General features: G+C 37.4%; 1 protein-coding gene across 3 annotated transcripts in view; it reads left to right on the top strand.

Annotated features, from left to right (window-relative positions):
* Rexo5 (RNA exonuclease 5) overlaps nt 1–11,330 on the top strand; it is a 164,989-nt gene extending 153,659 nt beyond the window's left edge. For 2 of the 3 annotated variants that reach the window (XM_067146858.2, XM_067146857.2), the window contains 2 exons: nt 1,169–1,306; nt 10,460–11,329. In XM_067146858.2, coding sequence (XP_067002959.2) covers nt 1,169–1,306; nt 10,460–10,860 — 539 coding nt within the window. In that variant the 3' untranslated portion in view covers nt 10,861–11,329. Of the gene's footprint in view, nt 1–1,168; nt 1,307–10,459 lie in introns of all 3 variants that reach the window. The other variant, XM_067146856.2, reaches the window with a different exon arrangement.
* Nucleotides 11,331–12,828: the final 1,498 nt, after the last annotated feature.

The raw sequence follows: 12,828 nt of genomic DNA, 5'->3' as shown, positions 1-12,828 counted from the left end.
GAGAAAGAGTTATTTTGCAACCGTTTTATAAGACTGTTGTCTGTGCACAACTGATTTGGCTACAACCGTTGTGTTAAAACAACTGCTTAGCACAATGTGCAAGAGAATGACTGGCCAACCTCTTGAATGCGACAACACTGACCGACCAAGTTGAAACTCGAAGGTGGAGAGTTTCAACATTCATGCCACCTCTACACATTTAAAGATATGGATACCTGTCCACTTCCTAGATTTTAATTTTGTCTTCGTTAGTATGCAATTTCACAACCTTTTCTTTTTCCATAACCATAACTAGGCCACCATAGTACAAATATGCACCATGCTAGTTATCTTCACACAGTTACGTTCTTAGGGTATCACACAACAAATATTCGCTACCCTTCACTGTACCACTCAACACTGAATGTTTCTAACTTCTGACTGAAATGCAAAATACAGCACAAACAAGCTCACCGGATTATTCAGCAATCTCACTGTTAACCGGCAAGCAAAATTGAACTTCCCTGAGGCTAACAGCTTGCTCACTGAAGGTACAATTTACCCTGCGAAGTTCAGGAATGCAAGGCTTTTTCCAGTTCTCGCACAACTTTCCCCGACCTGCCTCCCATGACAAGGGCTCTTATTTGTGTTGGAGATCTTGTTCCTTTCACAAGGAATGACAAACATTTTCAGGGCTGGGAAATATATGATCGTACTAAGCAGTAATAGCAAAAATTTGTAGCACAATAAGTGAGGTATTTTTATATATATTTAATAGGATGGAAACCGGGAATTCAAAATGACGTGCTAAAAGAGAAAAAGTCTTACTGAGGAATGCCCTATTGGGGCTTCACTGTATATGAATTTGATTAACTGGATATGAATATTAAATTAATAAAGGCATGAATACAATGTATCATCAGACAAACTTTCATTTGTTTTTCTCTGTCACTCAGATTTTCAGTCTGTAATGTATGTGCAGTTTTCTTAACATTACATGAGAAAAATTGTTGCTGTAAAATGTAGAAAGGTAAAAAGTGAATTAGTACCTTTTTTCATTGCACACAATTGTTTTGTCCCCACAACCATAAAAGTAGTTTGTGAAACGTAAGACTAATATCATTATTCATTATTGTTTTAAGTGATGATTTCACTGGTCCTTGTCTTTCTTTGTGTAATTGTCTTGCAGGTATTGAATTTGGTGACGTTTCCTTAACGACATCCAGGAATTCAGAAACTGCCAAACTTCAAAAGGAACAGAAAAAGCCATGTGGGTGCAGTATGTCTTGTTGTGTGTTCTCCAGTATTAAAAATGCTGAGAAATCAGGTAATAAAAAACATTTAAGTATTCTGTTAACTATATCCTTTTAGCGCTAACCGTTCTATGTATCATGCAATAGGATATTTCTTCTTGATCACTTGTAGTGTAAAGTTTGACTGGATATTAGTATGCAATAATTTAAACATAGAAAATAATATTTCAGTGAAACATTTTAGTTGGCCAGAGAGGAGCTATTATGAGATGACATAGACTAGCAAGCAAGGCAGAAGAAGTAGTGGATTTTATGGAGAAAGAGAGTATACAAATTATGGGTTTGAGCAAAGTTAAATGGAAGGGGAAAGGAAAGAAGAGAATGAGGAAAGGATATACACTAAACTGGAGTGGTAGTCAGGAGGCCAAAAATTGAGTGGGCTTGATAATTTCAAAATGGCTAGAGGAGTATGTGGGTATGGTAGATTACATCAGCGACAGGAAAATGAAAATTAGACTGAGAATGAGGAACGAAGTGAAGGACTTCATACAAGTGTATGCACCACAGACAGGGAACAGAAAAGGATATTGAAGAATTCCTGGAGAAACTAGAAAAAGAGATAACTGATGTGGAAGTGATTATAATAAGAGACTTAAATGCACTGGTGTGAAACGAATCACAGGGAAAGAAGTAGTAATCGGACCATATGGATATGGGAAAAGGAATGAAGGAGAGAAAATAGTTGAGTTTTGTGAGGGGAACAGAATGATTGTGGGCAACACATGCAACAGCAAGAAAATTACAAGATATGGCTGGGATTACAGACAGTTGATGGAGGAGAAACATTCGATGGAGATCATATAGTTGTGATAGCAAGAATGAGAGTGGGGAAAACAGAAAAATTAAAGGAGTTACGAGATAGTAAAATAAAAGTGAGGAAATTAAAAGATAAGAATGTACAGGACAAATTTCTGGAGAGACTGAAACAATAAATTCCAGTTATTGAAGTAGGAAATGTGGAAGATGAATGATCAATTACCAAAGGGGCAGAGAGTGCCTTGGGTAGAACATCGAGAGTGAAAGAACAGGAGACACTGTGGTAAAATGAGAAGGTGAGAAAAGCAGTGAAAGAAAAGAAGAAAACATGGCAAGAATGGAATAGAGATCAAAAAGAAAAAAGTAACCTGATAATAAAAGGAAATGTAAGATGTTGTTTACTAGTTTGTAACATATCAATGTTTTAAGAATAATAGTTCTTCTAAACTTAGATTAAAATACTGACTTGGTCTAGCATCAGGAGGAGGTGCATTTTTAGGGCCGGGCGTCTCAAGGAATGCAGGTGAGGGTTGAAATTGTACGTCGTGATTGGACTGAAAGATGGAAACAGACAGAGCTGGCAGGAAAAGAATTGTGTGTAGAATTACGTATACAAAGTAATAAGAAAGAAACAGTTTATACAAAGCTGTTGAAAGAGGAGGATGGAGCATTGATAACACATCCAAAAGAAATAGAGAAGATGGAAAGAGTATTTTGATAAACTTCTGAATGTGAGAAATTGTGCAGAGGTGTGATGACTTAACAGTAGATGATGATACCGTATTTACTTGGGTATTAGACCCCCTTTTTTTCCCCACTTTTACACCAAAAAAGTGAAGGGGAGTCCAATATGTCATAACCTCAAATTTTGTGCCGTGAACACATGACTTCTAGGCTATAAAGAGCTATAAATTGTATATGTAAACATTCTACACTGTTCTTTAACCCTCTTAGTGCAGGCTCCCTTACTGCCGTGATTGCTAAGAATGCCAGAGAGAAAATGCCTATTATGCAGCACCGAAGATAAAAGCATATCCTATCCTCGCTTTTCAAGATATCTCATTGTAGTTTACATTTTCTTGTAGCTAAGTGATCCCTCTCTTCACTCATTATATTAACATCACGAAAATAATTCATACTGCCGAGTAAAAAAAATTAATTTGTTCATGCAATTTTTGAAAAATTTTAAAGTTCAAATTTGTATCTCAGTACATCCTAGCAATTTTATCGTACTCACCTGAATTTGGTATTCCTATGCTCATTGATGCATTGTTTACTAGTTTGTAAAATATCAATGTTTTAAGAATAATAGTTCTTCTAAAATTAGATTAAAATACTGACTTGGTCTAGCATCAGGAGGAGGTGCATTTTTACGGCCGGGCATCTGAAGGAATGCAGGTGAGGGTTGAAATTGTGCGTCGTGATCGGACTGAATTTCACGGAAATCAGGAATCTGGTCATCATCGTCATTACACTCTCCGTCAGCTCCATCATTATTCCCATCAGTATCATTATCCTCTGAATCAGAAATTTCATGCATCACTGTCACACAAGTAAGTCGGATAACATCACCATCATCATTGTTTGAAACGTTACCGGCATTATTATCGCTCTCAGTATCATCTGAATCATCGCCTGACTCGATATAATCAGAATCATACCTCAATTAATTAATATACCTCACCAAATCGTCATCAATTTCAAACACAATACGAGAACTAGTCGCCATTATTATGAACACATGGTCTACAGGTACGCGCCAAACAGCTGAAATAGAAAAAATCATAACATCAACACAACATGTCACACAGAGATTCTGGTGGTAGATTTAGAAACTATGTAGTATCTACTGCAGAGTGATGCCGACTGGAGCTGCCATCTATCAGATATGTGCAAACTATTACGACTTACATAGACAGCTGCAACACGGAGCGCAATCGCGCTCCTGGCACTTTTCGCTAGGCTAGAGAGGAGCGCGATCGCACTCCCCGGCACTCTGATTTAACAAACCTCTGATGGTATTTGAGTTATACTGGCAATTTTCGTTGGAAGGCAGTATTTCTAAATGTAAAAAGTCAATAAATAGTGAACACGACTTTTAGGCCTACATAAAGTAAATATAATCCGTTTTAGTTACTCATATCACATCATTCGTTTCATCTCATTAATTCCTCTGATGAGGTCGACGTCAGGAAGGGCATACAGTCGTAAAAACTCGCTACGAAGATTTGTCTCACTTCATACTCGATCCCGTAGACAAAAGGGATAAGGGTGTCATATTATGCAATATAGATACAAAATAACTCATTGGCCAGTCATTTGTCTCTGTCAGTTGAGCAGTAGGTCTACCACACAGTAAACCTGATCACTGCCTTCATTTTAATTGTCTTGCACCGTTAAGTTCCCTGCTACCAGTATGTCATCATTCCAAGTAAAACAATTGTGGTTGGATTGTTTTTAGCACGTTTTAAACCTACTTCTCTCCCAAAAAACACTATATTGGCCCAAGTTGCGAGATATTAAATGATCACTTTAATGATCTTGCCTGCCTATGTTAATAGGCCTAGCAACAACCGTGAATATTTCTTAACTAAAGTAAACTCCTTTCGTCATCCCGAGGTGGTGCAGCTCTTTTTTAGACAGACCCTCAGTGGAAGGGAGTTGCATGTACCATTTTCACCGCAAATCAACCTTCCTGCCATTTGTAAATCTCTGGCAATATGGTACCCGGAAACGAACTCGGGCTCCTGAGAGCGGCAGCTAATTGTGCTAACCATTACACTGGCGGATATTCTTAACTACAAAACACAGACATATATACATGACTGATGTATGCTTGCAGTGCGAGGGTCGGACACGAAACTATTCACCTACTGTATTTGTGCGACAATCATCAGAGCTGCAGTAGGCCTACGCTATGGAGGTGAACATTTCTGAACTACGAAACACAGATGTACCGCATGACTTCGACGCGTGTTTTCATTGTGTGCATCGTATGGATGAAACTATTCACAAATTTGTGTAATGTCATCAGAGCTGCAATAAGACTTGTAACCGCTTCGAAGTAGAATCATCGTTCTTCTCTAACAAATTACGTTGGGTCGGGGGGGGGAGGTCTTGTATGCAAGATTTTTTTTTTCATTTTCTTCATCTCGAAAAGCCGGGGAGGGGGGAGAGGTCTAATATGCGAGGGGATCTAATACACGAGTAAATACCAGTGGCGACTCCGGACTTCTGGTTTAGGGAATGTAACTGAAAAAATTTGCAAACAACGCAGACAGACGGTCATTCCAAACACATTTTTCAAGAGAAAACAACAAACAAGGCCAACAGAAAAGTTTTCCGTGGTTTCCCATTTTCACACCAGGCAAATGCTGGGGCTGTACCTTAATTAAGGCCACGGCCGCTTCCTTCCCACTCCTAGCCCTTTCCAGTCCCATCGTCGCCATAAGACCTATCTGTGTCGGTGCGACGTAAAGCAACTAGCAAAAAAAAAAAAATTGGAGTGCGTTAACTTTAAGGCATGTGCTATTACAAAGTTTGGAGGCATTCAGATTCCAAAGTAACAACATAATAGGAGCCCCCACGTTTAGGCAGAGCTTATACACTGGAAGTCCAACTGTGATAGAGTTATGAAACTCCACATGGTAATTTACTACTTCTTCATGATGTACTAATGTGTCCATATAGAGATAAATGCATTGCGTTAGAAATGAGTATCTGCAGTGACCTTGGCTTGCAGTGATACTGCGTATGTTGGCAATGCTCCAGCCAAGCGGAGCGCAATGCAATGCTGTTAAAGTGGAAGTCATGGAAGGTGGTTAGTAGTGTGCAAGATTTAAGAAACTTACTACAGAGGAGCGAAAGTTTTTAGTGGAGTGGTTTTTCCAGGAAGGTGACATACATGGACGCAGCGAAAAAATGGTTTTGTGAACGATTTTCCAACTTGGTTCCACAGCATTCTGATACTTTAATAAGTAAATTCTGTAGTTGTGGTGCCGTATTCTAAGTTTGAAGAGTGGTAAAGCACTCATTTTAATGGAAGGGAAGCAATTATATATTTACGACAGGCTTCTTAAAAGTCCATGTAGAAATAGGCACAGCAGTCTGGCATATCTGTCTTCACAGTGCATAGAGCAGTAAGAAAAATCTAAATCTTTATCCATATAGATTTTCTAATGTTCAGGAGTTGAAGATAGTGGATGCAGAAAAGGTGATTTTTCTTTTTTGCAAGTGGTTTCAGCGGTTTCTTATTCATCATGGAAAGGAAGTGTTGGGCAGAACATTTTTATAGATGAAAGTTTGTGTCATTTAACTGGTTACTTAGAGTCAAAATATCCAACTCTGAATATCTGAAAATTTACACACAATTTTATTTTATTTTAAATTTCCTTTACCGCTAATTTGTTCAGAGAGGATGATTGCCTAGTTGTACTTCCTCTTAAAACAAAAATCACCACCCTACTTACACGTAGTCCAAGTAAGGAGCTCTCCTTACCAGTGGTTTGTATAGTCCTAGCCGCCTGAGCACAGATGACTCGGAATATGTCCGAGATGCCCACTCCTATTCTGTAAAAACTGGTATCCCAACTCTCAGGACACTAACTAGGCCACTCCGCCGTTGCCCATGGTTCATGAACTAGGACACGACTACAGTAACTCACACCATGAACCATTATTATTATTATTATTATTATTATTATTATTATTATTATTATTATTATTATTATTATTATTATCGGTAGCAAAGAGAAGAGATACGGTAATTGAATGTCAAAATAGACAATGGCTGCAACTCTTAAATATCTGGAGCAGTTGTGCACATTCACATCGGAAGTAGTTTTGTATTTACGTGCTCTAATTTTAGGAAGGAAAGAGACTTTTGCTTGTGTTTTATTTACAAGAAATGAGTCCTACAAAATGATGTACTCCAAAACTGAATAAAATACAAATTTCTCATATAAGCTTCATGTTGTCCATATTGATGGTTCCTTAATTCAATCTGTAGTTCAAAAGAGGCGGATGTTCCACCTGATCAATACAAGATTTAAAGTTCCATTATATTTTATATTGAAAACTCTGGTACTGGTTTCGACCCTTTAATTGGGTCATCCTCAGCTAGGTACATAAATTCTTAAATACGGAAACAGCCCTTTTTGAAATTAAAAAATTTGTTAGAGAATTATTCTAAAAAGTTACAGTTGTCCATCAAATGTTCACTGTGATTATTAAAAATATTTTGTGTGCGCCAGCTGTTGTGAATTGTCCTTCACAATAGTACAAAGAATTGTGCTTAAACTGTGTGGATATATACAGTGCTGTGGAACTTACTTTAATGCAGGTGTAATCTGTTACATTATAATATGATCGTCAATATGTATGTCCATTGCAAGTTGGATTGGAGTGAATGAGTGGATGTTCCCTCGGTTCTGTGTGGGCCTGTTCCCAGTGGCTGTTCCGGCAACAGTTCTCAATTTTACCAATATCTTCATAGCAACCTGGGATGTTCCTTCGGGCCGACTTAACGGAATATGTGTCAATTTTCTCCGCATCTTCAATAACGCTAAGCTTTTCTTTAGAATTAATTAATTTTACCATTTTTATGGTCTATGATGGTCCGTATTGACAGCTTTTCTTTAAATGTGATTGAACGATAACAAGAACTTGTAGCTATACTTAATACCCTTCACTTCGAATGTGCTACTGACGCCACTCAGATCGAGGCCTGACAACGATATAGTATAACAGTCAACGTCAACAAATGTCAACCTCATACATTGTAACTAATAAGGCTTGTAAAATATTGGTCAGTGGGTTAGAGGGCTGTAAAATTATACAGGAGAGATTGTTTGCATTTCAGAATATGATAAACCAACACCTCTGGGTAAAAAAATCTGAGTCATTGTGGAAAATTTAAGGGAAAGACAGGTGCAGAGTGATGCAAGGTGGTCTTACTGCTGCATAATGAGGTGTGTTCTGTTCACTACTGCCTGTATATGGCAACTTGAAACATCCTATCAAAATTTTGCATTGAATAAAAGTGGTTGTAAATTAAATAGTAAACATGTTCTATCCTTTAACTTGTTTTGTGAGTTAGTAACTTAATGTTCAATTTGGAATTTGGAAACTACGAAGGCAGATCAAATATAAATGGGAATTTGAATGTACCGCTGCTGTTAGTAATAATTCTGAGTCTGGGCTTTGCCAGGATGTTGGTGGGGGTGTGTGGGGAAGGGCTTAACATGCGCGAACGGCGGTGGAGAGCTGGACTGCTTCAGTATGCCATGAGTGAGCAAGAGGTGCACACGTCTCTTGCGCAATGCATCGTTATCAAATTTCTCGCAAAAGAGGGCACCAAACCTTCCAAAATTTTGAGACGGCTCCACGCACAGTTTGGGGAAGAAACACTTTCGCAGACTCGAGTGTATGGGTGGGCTAAAATATTTGTGGCAGGAAGAGAAGCTGTGGAAAATGAACTCATGAAAGGAGACCACGAACAAGCATTACTGCAGACAACATTGTTGCCATTCATGACATTATTGGTAAAGATTGGCGAATAAAAATTTTGCAAATTGTTTTAGGCATAGGAATAAGTTATGGAAGTGTTCAAACAGTCATCTGAGATGAACTCCATTTCAGAAAATTGTCTGCCAGATAGGTTCCTCGTCTCCTCAACCAGGAACAAAAAACTTTACACCAGGAAGTTTGTCAGAGACTCCTGCGCCACTATGAGGAGGAAGGAGGGATTTCTTGCGTCGCATTGTGACTTGTGATGAAACTTGGGTGCATCATTACACCCCAGAGTCAAAGCAAGCAAGCATGGAGTGGTGGCGAAGAGGCGAATCAGGTCCAGTCAAGGCCAAAACATGCCCATCTGCTGGAAAGGTGCTTGCAACCGTTTCCTGGGGCTCTGCGGATGTTTTGCTGGTGGATTTTCTTCATGAACAAAGGACAGTAAATGCAGCCTATTACTGTTGCCTTTTGGATGAGACAAAAGCTGCATATCGCAACAAGCGACACCGGCGACCGATCCGAAACGTCATTCTTCTCCATGACAATGTAAGGGTGCATACTGCTGCTTTAACACGGGAAAAACTGGAGGAAATTCACTGCTGGATCACCCTCCGTACAGTCCAGATTTATCGCCCTGTGACTACCATTTGTTTGAACCACTGAAATAAGACCTAGTAAGATAGCAGTTCGATGATGATGCAAGTATAGAAGAGTTTGTGCGTAACTGATTCTGCACACGTCCCTCTTTTTTTCTATCAGAATGGCATCAAAAACTTAACCAATCTGATGGAGAAAATGTGTATCGAAGACTATGTAGAAAAGTGATCTCTATATGTGTTTTTTTTTTCTCGTTGATGCAATAAATTCTAAAAAGTAATGCCTGTTTATATTTGATCCACCCTCGTAAATGTAGCCAAGTAGTGAATGGCAGAGTGGCTTAGCTTGAATACTATGTTTCATAAAAATATCTTCAGTCAGTTTTGCTCGATGGTGAAACAGGCGGACACAATGAATTTCTGCCACCATCCACCTTAAATATGTCTGAAACATGTGATGAAACACTTATAATTGACTTGAAATAATCAAACAGGTAGACAGATGTTTTATTTGTACAGATAGCTTTTTATAGTTGGGATAGAATTCACAGATGGCAACATTCCTACAAGTAATTACTATTTATATGTGAACTACATAAATTATGAACGAATATGGGGAGTTTTACATAACCTTTACCTTTTGAGACAAAAAGAAAAAATAGAGCAAGAAATTGTGTATATGTATTTTTAAAAAGTATATACTATTCAATATACCTACTTTAGACCATTAAAAAAATCCTTCAGTTGTCTTAAAAGTAGAACTGTACCTTCTCAGGCAATGTACCATATCGGAAGTTTTGCTTGTATATGGAGTTGTAGGTCAAAGACAAATACAGTAGCATATCATCATCATGTGTAGAAAACTGCTATTTGATAAAATTTCAGCTTAGAACTCTGATCAGAAAGGTTCTGTCATCTAAGGTTCAGTATTCCATCAACTACATCAACAAATTTCCATTCTGATACACGTGTTACAGGTCAGTATTTCTTCCCTCAACATTGTCGCATAATGGTATTTTGAGGTGCAACGTCAATATATTAGACTACTGTAATAACACCTTCTTACATATCAAATAATAATTAAATATGAAATAAAACCCTGCTGTATATCCTGATGAGTTCCTATCTTCTTTTTCTTTTTTGTTTGTCTAATATTAAATTATTATCCTTCTTGTTTTCCATTCACATTCCAAGAAATATGCCTGTAAAGTCTATAGTATTACTTTAACAACATGAAAGTAATTACTATTTATATTCTGTGTTATTTGTTGTAATACAATATTGTTTTATTTTCTTTGCCAGCTGTAGTAGTCAGTTCACCAGATGTGATGCATCGGTACACTTCTTTTGTTTCAAGAAGTTTGACGGCATCTAATCAAAACTGTCTTCAGGGATGTCACAAGAAGGCTATTCAGAGTGTAGTAGAAAATTCAAATGATGCCATTGTGAAAAGAACATGTGAAGTTGCATTGGGACATTCTTTCACTGTTGCCCATGTTCATCATTCACCAGATGTCTTCTCCCAGGACAGAGACGCACTATGTAAAAAGTTGGATGGTTGGTGTAGAACGATCTGGGATCATTTGGCATTGAATGGCATGTGTGTTGTGCTACTAGGGGGAAAGAAAGGTGGTGCAAATGGGGCAGCTTTCATTCAGATCAAGAAACCTGCTGAACAAAGTCTGACATCTGAAAGGATATAAAAATGTGCTCTCTCTGTGTGTTCATATTTGTTATTCTTTCAAAGACCTGTTTGCCAGATTTTTTCCTAGAGATCATACAAAACTAGGAAGATTATACCACTTGCAAAAATTTTTTGTTTTTATTTTTTCTACATACAGATTTTCTTTTTTGTTATCAGGTTATGAGCTTGTGCTTTAACCTGGTAAACCAACTGTATATACATATAAATTTAATAGTTGCCTGGCAGTGTACGTACTGCAGCATTGTTTTATATGCGTTTTACAAAAATGTACAAACTAAACGTGACTGTGTAGAGAAAAACATGCAATTAAAATTTTTTGATGATTACTCCTGCTGTTTTTTAACTTGGGCAGGAAGTAAACATTATAATTAACATACAAATTATGAAAACAGTGACTTACCTAGTGCATTTCCCATTAAACATATTTAGAGAAGAAGAGACATTACAGTAGTAGAGGTTTGTAAGATTATCTCTGAATGTAGAATAATATGAATATTTTGGTTTAAAGTGATATCTTTTCTTCTCTTTGTGTTTTGTTTTATTGTATGTAGGATGCTTATTTGACAGAAATCTTTCTAAAATTATATTATTGTGATATACTGAGCATGAAACAACTTCAGATAATGCTAGTATGTGTGAAGGCAGGCCTCATTCAACTTGGGGATAGAGTAGTTTCATCTTAGGTTTTTTAAATTTATTTTCTTATGATCCACGGGTACTATTTCCAGTAGTGAAAGGTCTGGATTATAGCATCCATTTTTAAGTTGTTGAGTAGACTTAAGAAACACAGCGGTCAGCCTACAACCTATTTTTCATGCTGTAACTTCTTTGAGTTCATAAATTAGGTACAGAAAAATATTCTGAATATTTTAATTTTGAATGTACCTAGTCTGAGACATTTCAGATCATTCACATTCTGCAGCAATGATTCATAAAACTGCCTTTTCTTTTCCAATAACAGACCAACTATATTGGTATTTTCCACTTATGTCTTAACTTTATTTAATATACATTTATATTGTTAATGTCTTAAGAGAATACACTTGGTAAAATATACACTGGTGTGTGCTCAACACCTGCAACACCACAGAAATGATTACACATGCTGTAGTGGGCACACCGACTGAGTTGGCTGTGCAGTTAGAGGCTCACATCTGTGAGCTTGCATTTGAGTGATAGTGGGTTTGAACCCCACTGTCAGCAGCCCTGAAGATGGTTTTCAGTGGTTTCCCATTTTCACACCAGACAAATGCTGGGGCTGTACCTTAATTAAGGCCACGGCCACTTCCTTCCTACTCCTAGCTCTTACCTATTCCATCGTCATAAGACCTATCTGTGTCTGTGTGGCATAAAGTAACTTGTAAACAAAATTATTTGTATCAGTGGGCACCTCATGTTCACCTTTAACTGGTTCCACAATTCAAAAAAAAAATACATGAAAGATAGAATAGCTGGCTCAACAGAACCTACATATACCTACTGGCAGCTACTCGACACAAAACACAGACACAGATCTCACATTTTACTTCCTTAAAATGTATTCAGTATTATTTATTGCTCTGCTGTGAGGTGAGAACAAGATGACGATTGCATGTTAGCATCCAGTAGATATGACAGTTATATCTTAGTCAGTACTTTATAAGATAAAAAATGTGTGAGATGGTCCTAAGTAAGGTAAAATTTTTTTACTTAGTTCATAATTTGTTCAAGCAGGTTTTATTCATAATTTTGATTCTTCCCTTCTGATAGTCTTCATTTCCCCATACAGTACCAGTGTTGATCGAAGACCATTACAAATCATGATCTGCATTTGAGCATCTAGAATACTCTTTGCTCATAAATTTCAAATAATTTGCAATGGATGGAAAAATGGCACTATTAATTTACAGTAAAACCTCGTTAATTCGAAGTCGTTGGGACTCAAAAATCGGACTTCGAATTACGTGATTTCGAATTAACCGCCAAT

Source organism: Anabrus simplex, chromosome 5, assembly GCF_040414725.1.
Source record: "Anabrus simplex isolate iqAnaSimp1 chromosome 5, ASM4041472v1, whole genome shotgun sequence".
In the NCBI taxonomy this organism is placed as follows: Eukaryota; Metazoa; Arthropoda; class Insecta; order Orthoptera; family Tettigoniidae; genus Anabrus; species Anabrus simplex.
This window is presented reverse-complemented; position numbering and strand designations above follow the sequence as displayed.